At 41.6% G+C, this 24,993-nt stretch overlaps 2 protein-coding genes across 2 annotated transcripts in view; both read left to right on the forward strand.

The window, feature by feature from the left end:
- The window catches only part of CDK6 (cyclin dependent kinase 6), a gene marked incomplete at its 5' end in the record, with an annotated part of 220,368 nt that overhangs the window by 103,435 nt on the left and 91,940 nt on the right, over positions 1-24,993 (forward strand). Inside the window, one exon of the mRNA XM_079711768.1 lies at positions 1,862-2,029. Coding sequence (XP_079567894.1) covers positions 1,862-2,029 — 168 coding nt within the window. The remainder of the gene's footprint in view (positions 1-1,861; positions 2,030-24,993) is intronic.
- On the forward strand, positions 21,972-22,873 carry LOC307057803 (dolichyl-diphosphooligosaccharide--protein glycosyltransferase subunit 4-like). Its single transcript, XM_079711072.1, has one exon. The coding sequence runs from the start codon at positions 22,673-22,675 to the stop codon at positions 22,781-22,783; it is 111 nt and encodes a 36-aa protein (XP_079567198.1). The 5' UTR covers positions 21,972-22,672; the 3' UTR covers positions 22,784-22,873.

The following is a 24,993-nucleotide window of genomic DNA, read 5'->3' on the forward strand; positions in this document are numbered from 1 at the left end:
AGCACATTTATTCTTTGTACTGTTTTAAATGGTTGGTGCTTAGTTTATAAGAAGCTAAAGATGACAAGCCAGCATGACATTAGTTTAGGTTAGTCATGCTGTTTAAAATCCACTGCTTACAAGTCATGTGCATGTGTTTCCAATAAAGACTTATTTGCTGCAGCAGTAGATTACTTTCGTTAACATTTTGTGCTTCATTTTCACACTCTTGTTTATTCATTCCAAGTTGTTTTACCCTCAGTGGTTCTTAAGTCTTGAAGGACTGTCTGTCCCTCAACAGTGCAGTCTTCTCCAGAGTTTTCATCTTTCGAAACTTAGAAGGTAACCCCAGCCAGTTCATGAGATCCATTTAGGTGGAGCTCAAGAAGAACTCCAGTACACCTGTGTCATTGCACACTTGCTTAGTGCTTTGTCCACTGACCTTGTGGCACTGGCCACATTTTCTTCTAGTTGTTTGTTACTCTGTCTCCCCCAGGAAACGGGACACTTCAACGATTATCATTTGTTGAATGCTAACCGTGTGCCAGAAACTACTTCATTACATGCGTTACTTCATTTAAAATCTCGTATTATGAAAAGTAAGCACTGTTTTCTCCTTTTTATAGGTGGAAAACTAAGGCTTTGGTTTTGAATAAGCCAGGATATAAAGATAGAACTCCCTGAAGGAAATACCAATACTATAAACCAATAACCAGATACAGTCCAGCTGATGAACAAGTGTGTCCTCACAGCCCCTGCCAGCTCTGAAGCCCCTGATGCTGCCTAATCATTTCTCTAACCTTTATATGAACAAAATCATTCCATCCCCCCTTTACACACCATTCTCACAATATTTGGGGAGGGGGGTAGGTCAGTCTTATTAACCCCAGATTTCAGAGCGCCATATCATGGTCACTATCTTAAATTCCTACTTTCAGACGGTTTCCGAGTCTTAAATTTTGTATCTGATTTTATCAGCTCTAAAATTAGAAGAAGATGTGACATTGGTTTATTTTCTGAATGCCCCCCTCCTCCATGCTAGCTGATACTGTCAGCAGTAAGTGCTGCCATTTATTGAATGCTGACTACTGTCAGTGCTTTACAAACAGTGATCCTATGAAGTAGGTTTTCCTATTTTTACAGACCTGAAAACTGAGGCTTGGCGAGGTTAAATGGTTTACCCGGTTTTCCACGCTCATTCAATCATTGATCTAATGAAGGAGTGCATTGGGGATTTGAATCCAGTTTTCCTGGACTCTGGTTCGAATCAAGACTCTGTCTTTTGCTAGTAGTGTTACTTTGGGCTAAGTACATACACTTACTGTGTATCAGTTTCTTGACCTGTAAAATGGGCCAGTGATATTGTTTACATCAGTGTTGTGTGGATTAAGTGAGTTACTAAAGAGAAGGTGTTTAGAGCAATGCTTGACACATAGTGACTGCTAAGTAATAGGTGCTATAATAATAAGAAGAACTACCATTAATGTTATCATTGTTTACTGGATTTTAATTGTTGGAATCATGTATTAAATCCTATAAAAGTATATGAAGTAAAAAGTGTCCCTCTCTCACCAACTACTTCCTCTCCCCAACATTAACCATGGACACCAGTTTGGTGTATGTCCTTCCAGAATATTTCCTATGCCATCTGAAACTATTTTGAAATCATCCTTTCATTAAAGAAATACAGGTCAAGAGTGAAATTTTTTGTAGTGATCTTGAAAATTGGAGAGTGGGGCAGCAGGGGGAAACAAATTCATTCATTCAGCAAATATTTATGAAATGCTTTCTGTATGCCAAGCACTTTTCTAAGTGCTGAGGATTCAGCCTGTTGAATTTCTGTTTTGACCATTGATTGATTTTCTTTTTTGGTTTTATTTAGGATATGATGTTTCAGCTTCTCCGAGGTCTGGACTTTCTTCATTCTCACCGAGTGGTACATCGTGATCTAAAACCACAGAACATTCTGGTGACCAGCAGTGGACAAATAAAACTGGCTGACTTCGGCCTTGCCCGCATCTACAGTTTTCAGATGGCTCTTACCTCAGTGGTGAGTGAGAAAGTGCTGTTCTTTCATTAAACTTAGTTTTCTGCTTTTGAATGACAAACTGCCCCCATTCCAGGCCCCTAATGTTATTACTGCCAGTGGTCAGTTGGTGGACAGAATGTCTTTGCACTTTTTATATAGCAGGCAGTAGGAGGAAAGTGTTATGCTTACAACTGCAGACATATCCGGGCTGGGCTTGTTGTGGACAGAACCCATTGCAGAAATAGACGGTTGCTTCTTAGCCACTAGAAAGGAATCAGTTACAAGTTTCCAAATGGTTTTGCCATATGGCTTTTTGCCATAACCACTGTGTTCAGAGCTGCATATATAGTGTCTAGGGAAACATAGCTCAAGGTCAGCGAGGAGAGAGCACCAGGAATGTTGATCTGTCTGCAGCATCCTAGTTTGAGAAACAGCCAGGTACCTGCACAGGTGTGTGAAAGCACTCCTGTGAAGCTGTGGTGCGTGGACTGTAAAGAAATTAAATTTACAGTGAACTTGGATGATCCGTGAACAAGTAGCACCACCCTGCCGGGTGAAGGCTTCATCCAAGCCAAAATACGAAGAGTAAACCCAAAGGCTCTATTTTGGCAAAGAATGACAGTTATTCTGTTTTTTTTTCTCATTCAGACACAAAACCATACTAGCTACTCGCTCTGCTTAGCTTCTGTTTCTCCTTATAGTTCATTGTTTCTGAGATGAATTTTCATGAAATTCTGCACCCAAAATATACAAAGAGGAGCCTGGAAGCAGGCATTAATATCCCTTGTCTTTGAAGGACCTGTTTTCCATGCAGTGAATTCACACATAGATTTTTTTTTTAAAGCCAAGTAATGTTCCTTTGCTGTGCTACTTATTTGGGGCAGGTGGTTGATATGGAGAATCCCTTTGATTCCATGAAGACTACAAACATTGCCCTCAAAGCATTATGTTAAGCCTTAAGTAAAAGAATCTTCTTGGGTCAGTATGCCATTTTCTACATATAGTCCATCTTTAGCCTCAAAGTGGTTCTCAGTTAAGGGCAGCGCTGCCCTGGGGGGAGGGGGAAACATTGTTCAGAAATGTGTGACGGCATCTTTGGTCATCATAACAACTTGGGGGATGGTGGTGGCCACAAGGAGGCTAATATTCTGCGCAACAAAGAATTGTTTCCCCAAATTCCAGTAATGCCTCAGCTGAGAAGTAGAAATTCAGGAGGGGAGTTGGAAATTCTCTAAGAGAGATAACTTGCCTTAGAAAAACATTCAATTTGCAAAAATGTTCTGCTTCCTCACCCTGGAAATACAGATACGAGAACCTGGATGTGTAAGATCACATACTTTCCCAACATTATATACTTTACGTAGGGCATCAGAATTTTTACAGAGGATTCCTTAGAATGTGTCACTGTTGTTGAAAGATAAATCATTCTTGTTTCCTCTTTGCCCAACATACACCGTCACTTTTGAGAAGACAGGACCCAAGACGGTGTTTAAAGGATAAGTCTCCGATTTGGGCTGGGTCAAGTGAGCCCTTGTGTTCTTATATAATCACACCAGAAAGGGCTGAGTCTGTGTGTTTCCCCAGTGGGAAGGGTGAGGTAAGCTGCAGCTTCCCTAGGAAGTAGTTTCGTATGTTGTTTCACGGCCCTGGGGAGAAGCTTGAATAGGCTTTGCGATCCGGACAGTCATCAGGGGAGCAGATGGAAGGAACCAGTCCCTTTGGTACATTAATTGAGGGAAGGATGAGCCGTAACTGAGACACTGTATTTTGATCCCCCCGAACTGGGCACTGAAAACCATAAATAAAAACAGGAAACCCAGTTGGGTTTGCTTTTTTTTTTCTTATTAAATTTGAGGAATGATAGCCCAGCTTGTGCGTAACACCAATTAACATTCCATTCTTGCTGAAAGTTGATATGTTCAGACAGGAAAATGGAGACAAATGATTTCATACAGAAAAGGGGAAAGGCAGTCGTAAATACCTGATTTTTCAGTATGTAGTTTGTATTGCACACTCTGTATTTCTTATGTGACATAAAGTAAAAAATATTAGCAACTGGGAAAGACACTGGAACAAATTCAGACTTTATTTGAAAGAGTCATAGTTGGAACTTAATGTCAATAATAAAGAATATGATTCCTGTAGGGTACCGCATTAAAATTTTTTCCCACTGTTTATTTTTCTTTTTAAGGAAAAATCCATTTCTATAGTGATACATTGGTTTATGTACACACAGTGACACATAAAGGCCTGGAATCAGTTTTTTCAGACTGAACTGGTATTTATTTTTTGTATTTCTTGAAGAGAAAAAGACTACACTCCACTTCCTGGAAATACACATTTTTTAGTGGGTTATGTCATACAGGAACTGGGAATCAACTTGATTTGTGGAATGTTAAAGAAATTTACAAGTTAACTGATTCGAAACTGACATTTTGCAGCCAGGAGAAATGCTAATAATATAATACTTACCTTCCAAAGCCTGACTCACATGTCCCATTCTGGTACCCCCTGCAGAAATTAATCCCCCCGTCCGCCCTCATTGTTTCCAGAGTAACGTCTTATTAATGTCTTTCATAATACTGCTTTCTATCTTGTTTGTAATTATGTAGGGGTTTTATTTATCAGGCTGTAAGCTCCTTGAAAGAGTTGGCCTTTGGGGTAGAAATTAATTTAGGACAGTCATCATAAGTCCGGACTCTAGTTGTGGCTGCAGTTGGTATAACATAGGGCCAAATGACTCGGCTTGTCTTCATCTGATAAGGGAGGGCTAAGTGCCCTTAACTGGGTGCCTCCTGCATGACCTTCAGGTGTCCTTAGGGAGTATTGGGTTCTTGCTGCTCAGTATACAGTCAGAGTGCACGTGTACCCGTGGAGAGGAAGGGTTGTTTATACCTATTTCTCTCAAGGGTGTAGAATCAAGATGTGGATGGCTACAGTGAATGCCTTAGACCCAGGCAGGACGGGCCCCTGGCCTGGGTTTCATGCTTTAGAGGAGCCTGCGCTGGCCCTGCTCCTGCCTTGCCTCCCTTGATGAGGCACAGAATCCAGTGTGCCTGAGGCCCAGCCGCACTCAGGGCATTGGAATTCCCTGACTGAATGGGAACTGCACGGGCTCTTCTCAGTCCTTCCTCCTAATGGCAGATTGGGCCACCTGTGTCCTCACCCCATGCATAAGGGGCAGCAGTTTGCAGACATCGGGCAGAATAGGGACACACAGACTGGGGTGGCCATAAACACCGTGTGAGGCCCCTTGTCCTGCAGGGAGGAGCTGGGGATGTGAAGAGAAGTGGGGCCTGTTACTCAGTGCCTGGCATGGGTTCTACTTATCAGAAGAGTTTCTGTGAAACCCTGAAAATCAACTTCTGTGACCTGTATTGAAATAGCTACATTTGTGGAAAACCAGAGAACAGGTTAGAGGGAGCTTCTTTCCATTGCACGTAAGTGACATGTACGAACATGACCGATGTGATTATATATAATCTTTATGGCAGATGCATTTCAAGAATACAGACATACCTCGTTTTATTGCGCTCCACTTTACTGCATTTAGCAGACACTGCATTTTTTACAAATTGACGTCTTGTGGCAACCCTGCATCGTGGCGCCATCTTCCAACAGCACTTGCTCATTTAATGTCTCTGTGTCACATTTTGGTAATTCTAGCAGTATTTCAAACTTTTTCATTATTATATTTATTGTGGTGATCTGTGATTAGAGATCTTTGATGTTACTATTTCAAAAAGATTATGTGCTGCTGAAGGCAACATTTTTTAGCAATAAAGTATTATTTAAGTAAGGCATGTGCATTTTTTAAGACATAATGCTATTGCATACTTAATAGACTATGGTATAGTGTAAACACAACTTTTATAGGCACTGGAAACCAAGAAATTCATGGGACTCGCTTTATTGCCAATTCGCTTTATTGTGTGGTCTGATACCCAACCCATGATATCTCTGAGGTCTGCCTCTGTATGTTTATTCAATAGAATGACTATACAACTAACTAAAATTGTACTGAGAGTCATTCTCAAGTCAACATTTCTAAGAACTTCCCGTGTTGGATGCAGTGTGTAGTGCAACTCATTTTTGTCTGTCAGTATGAAAGGGAAGTAGAGACCAACCTCTGAGCAGGCAGTTTGGGTCATACCCAATTGCACACCCGCATCTGACACGGCAAGTCGTAGAAGCAGAGCCTGGCCCATCACCAGCAGCCCGACGATGACTCTGATCATCATGAAGCCCTATGAACAGCAGCTCAGGGAGAGAGCAGGTCTTGACTTCTCTGTTTATGATGAAAAATCCCTATTTTTTTTTTTCCTGAACTGACCCATACAGCATGTAGGGTGATACTGTTGCCATTGGATTTGGTGGTTTGGGAACTCCTTACCAACCATCTCATTTTGAAAGTGGGGAAACTGAGACTCAGACGAACAGTTTGTAACCAGGTTAAGTCTGAATTCACCAAATAGATTATAAATGGCTTGGAGAGTCCTAATGTGTATCTTCTGGCTCTCGCCCATCCTTCCCTCTCCCTTCCTCTTCTCCCCACGGTGGGATCCAATACTTTAGAGGGTATCAAACTAGGTTCTACAAAGGGTATGCAGAGATTCCACAAATATTCAACAGTCCATTTTTTGGAAACATGTTTTAAGTCTTGTTAAAATTGTGATTAAAAAACAACTAGCTCATGTCATATTTTGACACAGTGGGGAACACTGAGGCATGAACTTGTACCTCCTGGTTAACCTGTTATTTATGTAGACCTCAGAATAAAACTTCTTTTGCCACAGTTGTGAATACTGGAACCTCTCGTAAATGTATCATTTCTTAGGAAAAATCAAGTGTTCTCTTGATTCACTCCTGTGTGTATCTGCTCCCTTAAAATCATCCAAGTGCCTGTTCACGACAGCGCACGCATCGTGCTATGCTCGCTGTATGACATAAGACCACTTTGGGGGCCGTTCAGAGCAGTGCCGGGGTTGACGTTTTTATATCCAGATGTAATTGCCAACGCCTGTGCAGTTAGAACCAGTCACTCCCCAGGACAGCCACCGTGAAGCCACCTGTGGATAGAGAGGAGGCTGTACCTTAAAATGAGGTCATTCCTTTTGGGGCCTCAGTAACTTCACATGCTGGGATGAAGTCCAGGATTGGCCTGCCGTAAACCAATTTGTGTTCTGCAGTGAACAGTATTACAGTGACTTTTCAGTGTTTTTTTTGGAGGGCCTTTATACAATCATTAGACAAAGGAGAGAATTAGCATTTTTCCTCCAAATGCCTGTGCCTAACACACAGTTTGGAGAAAAAAATCCACTTTGTACCATAATGGAAGAGAGAGAATATTCTCCTGTCTTTTCAGTGACTTAGTAAAATTCTCACTGAGTGAATTACATTCCCCTTCGCCAAAGTTCTTTTTTTCCATATTATCTTTCCTATTAAAAGACATATGTCTTCATATGAAAACATTTTCCACTCTGTAGAAATAATCAAAAGATAACAAGTAAATAGTGAACGTGGGAAGACTTTTGACAGCTCTACAAATTATAAAAGTTCACTCAGGGATTTTTTTATATGGAACTGATAAGATTCCCCAAATTGCCTTATTTAACATCATTCATTTATTTAGTACCACAAGAATCACAAAAAAACAAATTGCTTACATCCTCTCCTTATGCCTCTGGCAATAGATGGTTTCCTCTTCTAATGCCAGCATTGGTAGCGTTTAGTAAACATTAAAGAAACCTTGTGGATTCAGAAACTTTTTGATAATCCTGGGGTAGAAAATTAATGAAATGGAGTTGTGGCAGTCAGTCAACAAATATTGATCACTTTCCATGAGCCAAGCGCTGTCAATGGACCTGAGGGACCATGGTGAAGAGAAGCGGACAAGGTCTCTGCTCTCATGGAGCTCATAATCACAATGGGGAAACAGATCTTAATCAAACAGTCACACAAAGAAATGTATAGTTAGAAACAGAGACAAGTGCGATAAAGGAAAGGGACAGAGTTCTATGAGGCCCTGTGACTCCGAAGCCCTCGTGGGCTGGGGGTCAGGGAAGCCCTCCCTGCTCACCCACACCGGGATGTGAGATGCTCAGAGAGGTCACCAGCCCCCTACGCTCAGAACCTGCCTGGATGTGGGCCCCACGGATGTGCACATCATGCAGTCTGTGCTTATTTTCTCTGTTTCTGTTTGGAATAGTTCATTTGACAGCACCCAGTTGGCACCACCAAGTTGACAAAGTGAAGCAGGACCAGAGATCAGAGAACAATGTCATCTTTTACAGGAGAAAATAAATTGTTTATGCTTGTTTCCTCTTCGTGCGTGTTGTATTTACTATGGGGACCTGGCAGAGTTTGGGCCCCGGCTTGGGCAGCCGAGTTGCTCCCACAGAAGCCTGCAAAGGCTGCCAGTGAGTACTGAGTAAATCAAACCAAGAGCATGAACCGAGTATAATGGAAAAAACCCAAAGCCCTGTCGCCTCAGCACCTCAGTGAAAGCGCAGGACACACCTCAGAAGCCGAAAAGGCTCCTGTAACTCCCTTCCCACTCGACCTCTCCTTGCCGTGACACAACCAGGTCTGTTTTGTGAAAACTTCCAGTTGCCAGTACATATTTCCTAGTTAACAATGGAGTGTCTGTGCCGGTTTCGTTTTCACTTTCACCAGTGAGGGGAGTAGAGCACAATGGGGCGGTGCTCAGGGCCGGGAACAGGACACGTTCTCTCTCGGGTTCCCAGGACTGGGTACGTGGAAAGTGCCAGAGCCAAGACAAACAGGAAAACCCATCCAGATGCTCCGTTACGCATTCTCGGTGGCAGAAAAAAACACACGTTGAGTTGTCATCTGATAGGTTGGCTCTGCCTCTGCAGTAAAGGCAAATGCTGTTGACCACTGCGAGCATTGCTTCCATGTAGAAAGAGAATGTATTCCATGCAGTACAGGATGCTGCTGTAGGTGTGCACGTGTGTGTGTGTGTGTGTGTGTGTGTGTGTGCGTGCGCGCGGGTGGGTATTTAATTGCTCCAAGGATACTTGTGAAGTTCATCAAACAACTGCTTTCCTTGTTTATAAAAGATAGTCATTCATTTGACTCACCTAATTCTAGCTCCTTCCTAAGTTGTCACTGTTGAGAATCAGTTCTGGACAAAAACAGTTTAACTGTATCGTTACTGCCTGGAGGATGTTTTACTCAGAGAAAGGACAGGATGTTCTTTTCTTCCTCCATACATCTGTTCAGCCAGCTAATGTCCTATCAAGGTATGATATAGACAGGGTCTGGTTGTCACCTGGTTGTTTACATTCCATCCTACAGACACCCTGTGTGATGCTATTCAAATTTCAGAAGCTTGGGCTTCCCTGGTGGCGCACTGGTTGAGAGTCCGCCTGCCGATGCAGGGGACACAGGTTCATGCCCCGGTCCGGGAAGATCCCACATGCCGCAGAGCAGTTAGGCCCGTGAGCCATGGCCGCTGAGCCTGCGCATCCGGAGCCTGTGCTCCGCAACGGGAGAGGCCACAACAGTGAGAGGCCCGCGTACCTCAAAAAAAAAAAAAAAAAAAAATTTCAGAAGCTTGAGGCCAAGTTTGAGTGTAAAGACCAACTATTGTCTTAAGGTTGACGAGACCAAATGCTTTAAAGAAGTTTTGCAGCCGAAGAGTTTCTCAGAGATGCAGAAGATGGAAAAAATTTTGTTGCCTCTTCCACTTAACATTCTTATGGGAATATGCCTTCTGTGCTTGGTCAGGGACTAGTCTGTCAAACTGTGTTTAATGAGATAATTCCGTCTCCCCTAAATTTCCTTAACTTGTGTCCCGTTAGGTCCATTCAGTGGAGTATGAGACACAGTCCTTGGAATTGAATATAAAACAGTGTCTCTATAACTTGGATTTTTACATCCTCTTTAATTCTTGGGATGTGTGCGCTTCTCGTCTTTTACAGGTGTCACTGCTTACTTCCTTGTATGGAAGGGAAAGGTGGCAGTATCTTCATTTTGCTTGGGCTTTGCTAGTCTCCTAGTGCAAGTTCCTGAGTTGAGATGTGTCACTGAAATTCTGTTACATTGGCCATAGCCATTTTTATTTGCGTAACTCCAATGTTGTACTACTTTTGTGTTTCCCACAGTGCCTTTCTGGCACATGGTAGGCACTTGATAAATACATAGTGAATGAATGAAATGAATCCTCCTGATTCTCCAGTGCCTAAAGAATGAATTCCAACTCTGTAGCATGGCATGCAGAGGGGGTTTTGCAGTGTAGCCCCAACCTACCCCTCTGTACTCTCACTCCCACCCAGAAATCACCCCCATACACATAAAGGCATATTCCTTATCATCTAACACCATCAGATTTCTCACTACTCTTTAAGTTCTTTCACAACTCCCTACTTTCACAAATGAATGAATTTCCAACTCTGCTTTTTCCATGTTGCTGCTGGGGGTCATTGCATCATCATTGATAAGCATCTAAAGATTTGTTTGTTTGTTTGTTTGTTTGTTTTAGATTCAGCTTTCAGCTAAATCTTCCCAGTTGCCCACAGCATCACTCCCTGATAGTAACTGGAGCTCTGAGGGAGTAACAGTTACACTTTGAATATCTGTCTGGGCAGCCAGTCCTAACCCTCAGATAATTCTTGTTCTTCATCCCTACTTATTCGAGATGACAAGCCTTCCTACACCTCCCCAACTTGTGCACTTAACATTTTCTATATGGTATGTTTAAATTAAAAATTAAGACCTTTGGGATCTTTGAAGGAATCGTAATGTCACAGGAAAAGGTTGAAAATGTCTGCATTATTGTTTCTTTTAGTCATTTTATTTAGTCCACTTGGGTTCTTGAGAAGATTAAGTACATGTTTCTCTTAATTTGTATAGGTCTCTCCAAAAGTTCAGCTCAGACTTTTTTTTTTTTTCTTTTGCGGTACGCGGGCCTCTCACTGTTGTGGCTTCTCCCGTTGCGGAGCACAGGCTCCGGACGCGCAGGCTCAGCGGCCATGGCTCACGGGCCCAGCCACTCCGTGGTATGTGGGATCTTCCCGGACCGGGGCACGAGCCCGTGTCCCCTGCATCGGCAGGCGGACTCTCAACCAGTGCGCCACCAGGGAAGCCCCAGCTCAGACTTTTATACAATTGCTTTGTCATGCTGGATTTTCTTTCATATTGTATTGACTTTATTACTGATATTTCAAATGTGTTTCTCAATGATGCTCTTTGGGCTGCTGAACGATTCCTCTTGCTGCTACCACTTTCTGTTTTCCTTTTCTCTAGGGATTGAAACACAGGGTGAGTAACATTGTGGCACCCAACATCTGTAAGGATACTTATGATTTTTAAGTCCCTCATAAATTTGAATGTTAAACTTTACAGTTGGCTGTGGAGGAATAATCTACCTTCAGGTCTCAGGGAAACATCCAAAAGAAGGAAGGGGAAAGTGTAGGAAAATTTACTTTAGCACTGCTCTTATATTTATTTTGAAGGCTGGCAGCATCTAAAAGTTGGTCTGTAAATTTAACAACTCAACCATAAAAACCCCAAAATAAAGGAGAAAAATCTCTACTGCTTCTAGGTTTGGGTACTAACATAAAGTTACAAGATTTCTCTTCAGCCATTTAACAATTTTTTTTTTTAATTTCTAAAGCTATCCTTCCCTTTCTTCTTTACCATTTTTATTTTGATGAATTACTTTTTAAAGGTCACGATGCTTTGAAATGTATGGACATGTTTTCTGAACACTGTTACTGTTGATAGATTCCACGGTGACGCTACGGCTATCTGCACCTTATGTAACGCTGGATGATTTCAGTGAGGTGGGGACCGCACATGGTATCAGTTCTTGTGGGAAAATATGCTTCAGTGGCTTACTGGCACTGCTCTTGGAATGTGGCATTTAAAAGTACCTTTTTACAGTGGGAAAGAATTCTGTCAAGAATAAACAGTCTGACCTTGTTAAATGGGCCAAAGTTGGTCTGTAACCTAGTTCCAGAAAACTAGCTTTTACTAGTTTAGAAAAAGCAGATGAGAAAAATTACAACTAAAACTTTCTAAAGAATGGAAAAAGTTCCTATGAAGAATATGAAATAAGTTCCAGAAATGAGGGTCTTCATATATACTCATGAAAATGTCTTTACTGGACTATAAAATCCCATTTTTCCAGAGTGGATGAAAGATGAGGACTACAGCTCGTCAGAAAAGCAGATTTTCTTTTTCCTGGAAAGACAAGACTGGCTTATTGAAAGGAGCTGTGGGAGGGGCCTTGTAGCATGGACCAACCGTGGGAAACCAGCCGGCTTGGGGAGATGAAGAAGTAAAAATTGCCACTGACTCCCCATTGCCCACAGGTTAAAAAGTCTCTGTACTCTGAGCTGTGGGTTGCAGCAGTCTGTTCCTCACCTTTCTCTCCATCCCTTCTCTCCCACCCACCTCAAACCCACCCCCACACACCCATGCTCTTGCCACTCCAGACCTCCTTCCTCTTGCTTGAAGGGATATGCCATTAGATTTTGTACCTCTAGGCCATTAGATCTTCTCTCTGCTTACACTGCCTTTCCCCTTTTCAGCCTAACAAACTCCTACTCAATCTTCAAGACTCAGGGCAAATACCACTTCCTCCCAGAAGTCAGCCTGACTCTAGGATAAAGTTAGGCACTTCTTCTGTGTATCTTTGATTTGCCTCTAATATAGTAGCTATCATATGATAGTGTCCCCATGGGTTTGCCATCTATTTTATTTTTATTTTTATTTATTTATTTTTTCTGTACGTGGGCCTCTCACTGTCGTGGCCTCTCCCATTGCGGAGCACAGGCTCCGGACACACAGGCTCAGCGGCCATGGCTCATGGGCCCAGCCGCTTCGCGGTATGTGGGATCTTCCCGGACCGGGGCACACACCCGTGTCCCCTGCATTGGCAGGCGGACTCTCAACCACTGTGCCACCAGAGAAGCCCTGCCATCTATTTTAAAAAGAATAACATTGTAATATTCGCTGTAGCACTTAAGGTAGCAAGACACAGGCATGTGGTATTGCTCTGTGAGTGTTTGTAGTGTGTGTGTGTGTGTGTGTGTGAGATGAAATAAGAGGTTTCTGCGTAGAGGAGGTAGAGGGAGGCTGGCTTGGGTGGGGATACTGAGTGAGACTGAGAAAGGGATGCTTCCCCCCAAACATCGGCTTTCCTGAAAGGTGTCACTACAGCCTGTATCTGCATCCATTTTGAAATTTCAGTGTCAGGAACAAAACTTGTTTTATTAATCACTTTCATTGCTAAATCCTGTGTTTATATTTAAATGATATTCTGAAAAAAGAACATTTCACTGCTTTTACTCAGATGCATGACTGTCAAGTAGTTGGTTGGTTGGGTGTTGTCTGAGTGGGCTACATCTCAAAGATGGTGGTTCTAGTCACAACCACTTATAATGTTAAACAACTAATCTATCAGTAATAACTTAAATTGAGGAAAATTTTTAATGAGTTATAGTAAAAACTAGACTTTGTGTTCTAAAAAAATGTGTAAGTTAAAAAAATACTTTGTGGGCTTCCCTGGTGGCGCAGTGGTTGAGAGTCCGCCTGCCGATGCAGGAGACACGGGTTCGTGCCCCGGTCCGGGAAGATCCCACATGCCGCGGAGCGGCTGGGCCCGTGAGCCATGGCCGCTGAGCCTGCGCGTCTGGAGTCTGTGCTCCGCAGCGGGAGAGGCCACAACAGTGAGAGGCCCGCGTACCACACACACAAAAAAAAAACAGAAAACTTTGTAAGTTAAAAAACTGTAAGTTAAAAAAACTGTGCAAGTTAAAAAAACTAAGTTAAAAAAAAACTAATGTGTAAAATAGATAAACAATCAAGTACTTTGCAGATGGGCGTATGGCAAGGTTTTTCAAAAGTAGCCTCTGCAATCGAAACTAAAATTTAATAGATTAAAATTCATTTTCTGAAGCCTTTCCAAGATTATATATATCATGTAAAACTACTTATTCTCTCTGACCACTCTAGTTCTCACTGGTTCTTACATACAAAGGTAGTAAAAAAAAAAAAAAAAAAAGCCAAAATAGTCCATTGTGAACTTATTTTTTTCTTAATTAATTAATTTCTTTATTTTTGGCTGCATTGGGCCTTCATTGCCGTGCACGGGCTTTCTCTAGTTGCGGCCAGTGGGAGCTAGTCTTCGTTGTGGTGTGTGTGTTTCTCAGTGCAATGGTTTCTCTTGTTGCGGAGCACGGGTTCTAGGCATGCGGGCTCAGTAGTTGTGGTGCACAGGCTTAGTTGCTCCACGGCCTGTGGGATCTTCCTGGAGCAGGGATTGAACCCGTGTCCCCTGCATCGGCAGGCGGATTCTTAACCACTGCGCCACCAGGGAAGCCCCATTGTGAATTTAAAAGTGTTACCACCCAGGAAAAATAGAGACTCACATGTTCCTTTTGTACCTGAACACAAATTGGCCACTATCATCATGGCTTTTACTGGCATGTTGAGGTTAAAAATGTAGCACAACATTTAGGATTTTGACAATATTGAGTAAACAATCCATTGAAGTGAGAAAAGCATCTTCAGGTTTGAACTTTCTTTAATAATGTTATAGTAAATCAAAATATAATCTTCGGGGACGTCCCTGGTGGCTTCACACCTTCATGGTGTGAATATACGTAATAGTTTTACCTAGTCTCCTGGGATGGACCTTTGGGGAGTTTCTCTTTTGGGGCTACAGTGAACATCCTGGGCTTATATCTTTTCACCCAAATACTAATATTTTTGTAGGATAAGTTTCAAGAAAGGGCATTACCAAGACAAAAGGTAAAGAGTATGCACATTTTTTTTCTTTTTTTATGTTCAGTTTTATAAGAAACTCCCAAACTGTCTTCCAGAGTGGCTGTACTATTTTGTACTATCACCACCCTCAGCAGTGAGTGAGAGAGTTCCTGTTGCTGCACATCCTCATCAGCATTTGGTGTTGTCAGTGTGTTAGATCTTGGCCCTTCTAGTAAGTGTGTAGTGGTATTTCATTGCTGTTTTAATGAGCATGCACACTTCAAAGTCTGATAATGCCAAATTGTTCTCCCAAAGGATTTCGCTTTCCCTCCTTGCCTCTTAACAGAACATGACTGAGCTCTCTGCCTCCTCTCTTCTGAGTGTCTCTGGTGATCACCTTTGCTGGCCCTTCCTAATCCTCTTCCCCACCAAGAAAGCATCCTGAATGTTCCCACCTCAGCCCTTTCACAGATCTCACCCAGGTCCACCACTTGAACTCTCACGTCTGTGCAGAGACCTCCCAGTTGTCAGCTGGGCCCAGGGTCCCCTCTGAGCATCAGACCCTCAATCCCGCTTTTCCCTTCACGTCGCCACCTGATGTCCCATGGGCAGCAGAAACATAACATGACCAAAATGTCACTCATTAGCTTCTCCTGGCCCAGGCAATTCTGCTTCATTTTCCTTTCTTTAGTTTTATTATTAGTAATCACCAAAACTGGAACCTTAGGTTTTTTTCTGGATTCATTTGTGTCAACATGCATTTGGCTACAGGTTCTGAATATTCAATCAGTTATATCTTGAATAATAGTAATTTTTAAATCTGACCTAAGAAGTCTGGAGATAAATAATTCTGCAATTAGTGCAGTTGCTCAGTGGTGTCATCTTGAGTCCTATAACCAATTATTAGGAAAATTCTATTCTCCCCTCCTCAGTGAATGATGTTTTCCCTCGTGGTCTCAAGACGACTGCTGCATCTTCAGGCATTACATCCTCATACGACAGTGGTCTAAGCAGTGAGTAAGGGAGCCGGGGCCAAAAAGGGTTTCACTGCCTTTTTGATCAGGGAAGACAGTCTTTTTCAAAAGCTTTCTTCAGACTTTCACTTACTTTTCACTTACTCCCAGAACTGGATCAGATACCTACCCACAGACCAATCACATTGCAGGTAAGCATTTTTTTTGCTACCCAAGGAAAATCAGGTTGTGTTAGGGAGAGAGGGAATGTCTGCTCCTTGACAACCAACAATGACAGGCCTTCATTGATCTAGGAAACTCCCCAAGGCAACAGGGCCACTCTATAGGTAGAAACTTATGCTCCTGGTTCCTGTCAGAGGTGCACAGATATATTCAGTGATCTCTAATAAAATAGTTTATACAGTATGGTGCTTTTTTTCCTTAGTGCTCCACATATGTTAAAAGCAGAAAGCTTTAGAATTTTATGGGGATGTTGATTAGGCGAAGAATGTAGTCTTACTACTGTCACCAGGAATATAATATTTTAGGTTCTTTAATAACAGTAATTAGCAGGCTTCCCTGGTGGCGCAGTGGTTGAGAGTCCGCCTGCCGATGCAGGGGACACAGGTTCGTGCCCCGGTCCGGGAGGATCCCACATGCCGCGGAGCGGCTGGGCCCGTGAGCCATGGCCGCTGAGCCTGCGCGTCCGGAGCCTGTGCTCCGCAACGGGAGGGGCCACAACAGTGAGAGGCCCGCGTACTGCAAAAAAAAAAAAAAAAAAATAACAGTAATTAGCAAACATTTGGGGAGCACTGGCAATCTACAAATAATCTACAAGTGACATCTCCACATGCAAACTTGATTGGGTATGTCAGAAGCTAAGGACAGTTTTTAAAACAGTGAAGTAGCAAGAAATAGTCTGTTAAACTAATTACTTTTTAAAGGATATTAATTTCATTAATATATTATTTAGATATATTACTGTAATATATCAATATTTATATTACAAGCATATCTCAGAGATTTTGCAGGTCTGGTTCCAGACCACTTCAGTAAAGCAAGTATTACAATAAAGCTAGTCACACAAATTTTTTGGTTTCCCAATACATCTAAAAGTTATGTTTACACTACACTGCAGTTGTTAAGTGTGCAGTAGCATTATGTCTAAAAAAATGTACATACCTTTATTAAAAAATACTTCATTCCTGGGAATTCCCTGGCGATCCAGTGGTTAGGGCTTGGCACTTTCATGCTTTCACTGCTGTGGCCCAGGTTCGATCCCTGGTCGGGGAACTAAGACCTCGCAAGCCATACGGCATGGCCAAAAAACAAACAAATAATTCATTGCTAAAAAATGCTAACCAACACCTTGAGCCTTCAGTGAGTCATAATCTTTGTCACTAGTAACATCAAAGATCACTGATCACATAACAAATATAATAATGATGAAAAGGTTTGAAATACTTTGAGAATTACCAAAATGTGACAGAGACATGACGTAAGCAAATGCTGTTGGAAAAATGGTGCCAATAAGACTTGCTCAACTCAGGGTTGCCACAAACCTTCAGTTTGTTAAAAAAAAAATGCAGTATCTGTGAAGCGCAATAAAATGAGGTATGCCTGTAGCTAGCTAATATATTTATTAGTTATTAATATACTTACATGTGTTTTTTAAAGTACTACTACTTACTTTTAAAAACATATGTATGCGGGCTTCCCTGGTGGCGCAGTGGTTGAGAGTCCGCCTGCCGATGCAGGGGACGCGGGTTCGTGCCCCGGTCCGGGAGGATCCCACATGCCGCGGAGCGGCTGGGCCTGTGAGCCATGGCCGCTGAGCCTGCGCGTCCGGAGCCTGTGCTCCGCAACGGGAGAGGCCACAACAGTGAGAGGCCTGCGAACTGCAAAAAAAAAAAAAAAAAAAAAAAAACATATGTATGCATAAATCTGAAGTTGCCTCTACTTCTCTATTCTAACCAAATAAACCTAGGTGAATCAGGAGGCAAGCATTGTTGGACATGGGAGGGTCAGGGAATGCTTCACAGGGGAGGTGATTTTTGAGCCAGGCCTTCAAGAATGAGGAGGAGTTTGCCTGGCAAGCAAAAGAGAAAGGTGCCCTCTAGGTACAGAATTGGGAAAGAGCAGAGCACATGAACAAAAAAGTGAAAAGTACGTGGGTTGATGCGCAGGGTGTCTTGGGAGAACATGATCAAACTCTTTCTTTGGTTTTGGTTTTTGTTTTTGTTTTTGTTTTTGCAGTATGCGGGCCTCTCACTGTTGTGGCCTCTCCCGTTGCGGAGCACAGGCTCCGGACACGCAGGCCCAGCGGCCATGGCTCACGGGCCCAGCCGCTCCGCGGCATGTGGGATCTTCCCGGACCGGGGCACGAACCCGTGTCCCCTGCATCGGCAGGCGGACTCTCAACCACTGCGCCACCAGGGAAGCCCATCTTTCTTTGTTTTTAAGGCTTCATTTTCTTTTTTCAAAAGATCACTCTAATGCAATGTGATGAATGAATTGTTAGGAGGCTTTGGCATAAATTAAGAAATTGCTGGCAGGGAGAACAGAGTGGAGGCTGTTTTAAAAGAGATATATGATGAGGGGCTGAGTGAAGGCAGGAAAGAGAAGAGATAGAAACTATAAATGGAGATATAGAGAAAAGTAAGGAAAACACATCACAGGCCAAAGTCTGATATGAAATTTACCTATGGGAAAAAAAGAAATAATGTTCATTTAAATTGAATAAATATCTGTGGTCATAATTCTCTTCGTATTACACTGTTGTGGATAATAATGTAGACACATAACTCAAGACATAGCAGCCGATATCGATGTAATCATTACTATTTTTGTTGGCAGTGGTATAAATATATATGGTAATTTTTCTTGATGTGATGACCATTTCCATTCAAAATGGAATAGATGGTGTAATGTAGAATCTGCATGAGACATCTCACTAGTAGTTGTGTGAATCAGAAATTTTCCAATGGTTTAATGTTTCTCCCAATTGTAATTAAGATGAATCTATCATAAAATGGCTTTTTTCATTTACAAACAGAGCCTTTTTCTAAAAATACATCTTTTCATCAGGATTTAAATGATACGTGCTTTAGCTTATTGGGCTGAAAGACCCAATAACATGGTTATAGTGTATCTAATCAGCCACCTGTCTTTCTGTTTCTCCTTTTTCATCCCCATAATCCAGCTTTTGCTAAAGTTGGCAAATTATATACCTCACATGTGGTCATTATGTGACCAAACCCTAATGAGGGTTATGTAATGTAAATGGCCACAAAATGCCGTTATTTACTCTTTTCATTAGACAACAAGCACCTTGAGGGAAGAAACCGGACATCACATATATTATGCTCACTAAATAGTAGTAGCTAATGATGATGTGCTTTTAAGATCTTTGTGTCCATTTTAAATGTAATATATCCTCATTACGGGCAAATTTGTGTGGTCTCGGTTTATCTCCTTCTTCATTCTCTTGGTCCAGCTTGTTCATTCATTTCAAAAAAAATGGTACCATGGATTTACTTTTCAGTTTTCAACGTCAGAAAGTCAAAGCAGGGTTTGAAAGAAAGATGTCCATAAATAAAGGTGTAAAATTAAATTAAAATTTAGCCATCACCACCATGTATCCACCTCCTCCCAAATATCATACACTTGATAATGGCTGTTTCTCTTAAAAGAACATTGTCACTTTCTTGAGGCTAGATGTTAAATTGGAAGCATTCGAGAAGATACCAGAATTTCAGAATTTAAACATCGTATGCCTGGAGTTCTTTTTTATGTTGCATTGGTTTATCGTGTGTGTGTGTTTTCTATATCTCATCAGGTATTGGTGAATAAATAGTTCACACCCTCCCAAGAGAATAAGTTCTTTCTTTTCTTTAAACAGTGACTCCATTGATCCTGTTTTAGAATTTCTTCCCTTGTTTCTCTCTTCCTTCTTGGCAACCTTGGTTTTGAAGTCTTAAATTGATTCAGGTGTTCCTGGAATATTCCTTTTTCTCTTCTACCATTTTCAACTACAGGCAGCGAGACTTTTTTTCCAAAAATCTTGCTTCATTCAAGAAGCAGTGTACAGCACAGCCCATTGTCTAAAGGGACAGATTCTGGAACCTACTTAACAAGCTTTATGAACTTAAATAAATTCTTTAGGCTTCTCTGTGTTTCTTATTTGTTAAAATGAGAAACATTATTTCTCAAAATAACCGCACCTACCTTATAGGATTGTTGTGGGAATTAAATAAATTCATACGTGAAAAGAATTAGTACTTGATGTAGTTCTATAACAGAATTACATAGTAGTAGGATTCATCTTTGCACGTAAACATGAAGACAGGCACAGAAATGAGTATAACTAATTAAACCATTTTCCTACTACTAACCAGTTATTACCTAGGGACCACTCATATTATAGTTTAGGTTACTAACATCTCAGGGAGACCATTCTCTCCTTTTTCATTATTATCTGTTTCTCACAAGGGAGAATGTTTCTAATACTCCTGAAATGAGTATGTTGAGGAAATCTTTCTTTCCACTATCAGCATTTTTTAAACAGTGCTGAAGTTAAAATATATTCTTTCTAACAGTATACACGTACCTGGTCCTTGAATACAAGAAATTGAATATGCAAATCCAAACAGTTGCAGAATTTTTACTAAGAGACTAAGAATGGGTGCATGTGTTATTGTGAACGAACTGCAGAGACAGTGTAAACCCTCTAGCTTCCAGGCATTCTCTCTCTCTCTCAGTGTGAGATTGCGGAGTCCCAGAAATCCAATGCTGTTTTTTTCAGTTCTTACAAGCTGCTTACTTTCACCTGCCAGGCAGGTAGAGGGTAGAGAAGAGAAACTGAGTTTTGACCGTGAAGCACAAACCTACATGATTGTACTTTTCTTCTTTACCACCTGTAGGACAGACTCTAGAAAGATAAGAAAAAATTTTCTCAGGAAGGACATGTTCTGTATTTAACCTCTGTAGAGAGGAAGGTAGATGACTGAAAACCAACATTCCTAAATTATGAAAGTAAATTCCTTTCCTTACTGTAGTCAAAATGGGCCTTTTTAGACTAAACCATTTTGTATTCCAGTTATCACTATCTCTTGGGTGTAGGTGCTCAGTAGTTAATATTCAGAAAGTTTCATTTCCCAAATAGGTTAGATTCTTCCCCGGTCAATAAGTGACTCATTGTACCAACCACGGATTACTAATTAATGTCACAAATAACACACACTTCTTTCCCATAGTCTGCTTAAGATGTGTCACATAAGAACTCTTCCAGCTGTTAACCTTTCAAAAATATTAGTTAAAAGAAATTCCTGAGGCTTTCAGCCCAGCCCTTGTATAACCTGCACTGTCTTGTTTTGTTTTACAAAGCCACGCAGGAATGCCCCCCATTCACAAAAGGAGTTGGTACATAAGTGAATAACTCAATCTGTACATTCAATCTGCCATTCATGGAATTTGTGTGTGGCATTTTATACAATTGCTTACTCTCTAATTTAGGTTTTTTTAAAGAACATTTGTCTTAGTATTGCTCTTACCTACCTCGTGCCTGATTCAGGATTCTGATTAAACCATTATACAATTTCTGAAGAAAATGTACTCTGCCTTTTCTTGAATTCAAAGCAAAGGTGTGGCTTGGCCACAGGAGCAGTGTTGTGTGGAAATGTAATTCAGGAGCTTCTGCAACCTGATCTCACTGGGATCCAGCTCTCTTAAGACACTTCCTGCTCTGAACTCCCATCACATTTCTGAAGCCACCCAATTCAGCCTTTACGTGAAGGCTTTCACTCTCTATTTACGTTTCATGTGACTTCCATTTTTTTCATGCTGCTCAGAGCTCCTTGAGATTCGTAACAATGACTCTTTGCTAAGCATGCCTAGCGTCATTAGTGTGGACCAGAAACTGCGGAGATGGTTGATTGCTTGGTGAATATGCTGTTCTGCTCTTGGTGCTGATAGGACATTGTAGTGAAAATACCACTACTATTCCAGATATTTTATTACTATTAATGTGTATATGTAGATTCTAAATACAGAATACACTCATGAGGTAAAGACATTTTCAGATAAAAACCAAGAGAGTTTACCTCCACCTTGTCACTAAAGGAACTTCTAAGGGACATACTTCAAAAAGAACAAAACTATCTTAAAAGGAATGTCTGAGATGCAAGAAAGAATGGTGAGTACATAAATTGGTAAACATGTCCAAATAAATTGTTAATCACAGTAAATGTACAAAACTCACCGGTTAAAAGATGGAGAATGTTAGGTTGGATTTTTAAAAATACTTACCAAATACCAACTCTGTGATTTTTCAAGAAACACCCCAAATTTTGATCCTCTGACAGTGAGAGTGTAAAGTGGTACACTACTTTGGAAAATGATTTGACATTAACTGTGTAGTTCAGCATGCTCATACCGTGAAACCTTGCAATTCCATGCCTAGTTACATACTTCAGAGAAATTCGTGCACATGTGCACCAAGAGTCACATTCAGGAATATTCATAGCAGCATTGTGTGTAATAGCAAAAAACTGAGACAACCCAAATGTTCACAGACAAAAGAATGGTTAAATCGACTTGGTATATTCACACAGTAGCATTATCCAGCAGTGAAAATGAAAATGAATGAACTATTGCTGTAGGCAATAACATGGGTGAATCTTAGAAACAGTATTGAGTAAAAAAAAAAAAAAAAAAAAAATCGAAGATAGTTATAAAGTATACGAAATTTTATACACTTCAGAAACAAGTAATACAAAATATTATATTATTTAGGCATATTTATGTGATAAAAACAACATTTCTTTACAGCAAGGAAATGAAAAACACTGGGGGCACAGAGGGCTAAGGAGGCAAGAGGACAGAATTAGAAGGAGCGTAAAAGAGCACAGGGAGAGGGGGCTCCTACCTCGAGCTAGTCCGCAGACCTTGTCGGAGCCGAGCCCTGCTGATCAGCATGATCACGGACGTGCAGCTCGCCATCTTCGCCAACATGCTGGGCGTGTCGCTCTTCCTGCTTGTTCTCTATCACTACGTGGCCGTCAACAATCCCAAGAAGCAGGAATGAAAGTGGCGCTTTCTCTGCCCCAGGGTTCCAGGACATAGTCTGAGGCAAGATGGAGGGTGTGAGGGGCCTTCACACTTCACTTCATCCCTTCTACCCATCACAACATACAAAGCAACTACACCTGGATTTTTCCAAACAACTTTTATTTCCTCAAAGTCTTCCTTAACCTTATGGAACAAGAAGCTGCCAGTGAATAGGGCCCAGCATAGGGCTACTTTATTTTCTACTCCCTCCCCCCAATATAAAAATATAGATTTTTTTTGTGGTCCCCCCCAAAAACAAGAACACAGCGGGCTGCAGGGCTCCGAGCACCCGAATAGCTATAAAATCCCTAGAGCCTTGCTCTCACCTCTGTGGGCTCTTGTGTAGACTCATGTTCTTATTTAAAATGATTTCTTAAATTTTTGCTATATGATTTCTGCTGTACAGGCACTGAATTGAGAGTGTAGAAATTGATTAGACAGATAAAAATCTCACTCCTGTGGGGAAGATGAATGGGATACACAAGTAAAACCATTATACACAGTCATCCCTCCGTATCCTCGCGGGAACTGTTCGCAGGTCCACCCCGCCCCCGCCCCCGCCCCCATCACCACCGTGGATACCAAAATCCACGGATGCTCAAGTCCCTTGTATAAAATACATAGTACAGTCACCCACCGTATCCACAGATGCAGAACGGAGGGCCGATTGTAATTGTAGGTTCGAGGCACTGTGAGGGAATAAAGTATGACAGACCAGACATGTATTTACAAGAAGCAGGGTGGTCAGAGAAGGTGTCTTATTAAGGAAGTGAGAGGCAGAACGAGGCTAAGACCTGGAACGGAGCATTCCGGGCAGAGGGGATGGTGAATTCACAGGCCCTCTGGCAGGAGGGAGTGTGGACTGTCCAAAGAAAGCAAGGTCACTGTGGCTGATGCAGAGTGAGTGGGCCGGAGAGGGATCAAGGCTGAGATCAGGGAGGTAGTCCCGGGTCCCTCTCTGGGGGTCCTCGTAAAAGTGTTTGCCTGTGTTCTTAAGTATAATAGGAAGCCATTTGAGGGCTTTGAATAAGGGGCCTCGTCCATATTAGAAGCAGAGACTCTGAAAGGAGTTAGGCTGAAAAACACAGACAGTGATAACAGCAGGAAAATAGACAACTGGTAATGGGATACAAGCAAGAAAAAATTTAAATGATTAAAGTGATATATTTTCAGAGCTCAAAGAGAGAAACTTAAGTAATCTGGGAAATTTTGTTATATTTAAGTCTTCATTCATCTTCCCAGATAAATAAGATGTTAAATAAGATGTTACTTGTATACCTACTCGCTCACACTCAACACATATTCTTTTCATAACACATCCATGTCATAAAAATGGGACATTTTTATTCAGAGAATTGAGAATACTTATTTTGTGCTTTAATTACTTAACTTTAATTGATAATGTAATGATTAATGAGGTCATTTAAAATGTATTTTTGCCCATCCTGAGATTTGCAACATGTGTGTGACATGAGTAGTAGTATCATTAAGTATTATGTAGTATAAAAAGAGACTTATTTAAAAACCTATTACTCGTTACTAAATGAAGTTCAGCTGAGAATTATTTATGATGAGAAGTGGATTTACTGTGCCTAATGGGTTTTAAGCTCCAGAGCCCCTAACTTGCAGACACACACACACACACACACACACACACACACACACACACAATCACACACACACACACACACACACGCCCAAGGCCATGGGAAAGGCCCCAGCAATGTGTGCATATGGTGTTTTTCTGTTGGTTTTTTTTTTTTTTTTTTTTTTGTGGAAGTAAGCTGTTCTAAGTGCAATTGACTAACCCTCTGCTCCTCCACCTTGTCACACTTTCTCTCATCTCAGGTAGCACGAGAGTGTTTCTCATTCGGGGTGCTATTAACCCTTCAGTTTCCTACAGGTAGCCTTCTCCCACCGTGCTACTGCAGTAGATATTTAAAGCCCTTATCTTGCTTAGCATCATCCAGTACACATCTGCTTCTCTCTTCTTTACTTCTTATAAATATCCACCTGGGCTTCTGTGACACAGAGTTTCCTGCTTTCCATCCTGCCTGTCTCACTCCTCTTTGCAGAGTGCCCTCCTCTGCCTTCCCCCGGCTTCTGTCCTACGTGTGCTCTCTCGCTCAGCGATCTCCTCTACTTCCTAGGGATGATCCTGGAGGAAGAGAGCTCATCTTCTTTCCA

The sequence above is a fragment of the Hyperoodon ampullatus genome (genome assembly GCF_949752795.1).
Source record: "Hyperoodon ampullatus genome assembly, chromosome: 9".
In the NCBI taxonomy this organism is placed as follows: Eukaryota; Metazoa; Chordata; class Mammalia; order Artiodactyla; family Ziphiidae; genus Hyperoodon; species Hyperoodon ampullatus.

What these genes read in the sequence shown, in the direction of transcription:
- LOC307057803 (XM_079711072.1), top strand. Translation starts at nt 22,673, where the DNA reads ATGATCACGGACGTGCAGCTCGCCATCTTCGCCAACATGCTGGGCGTG.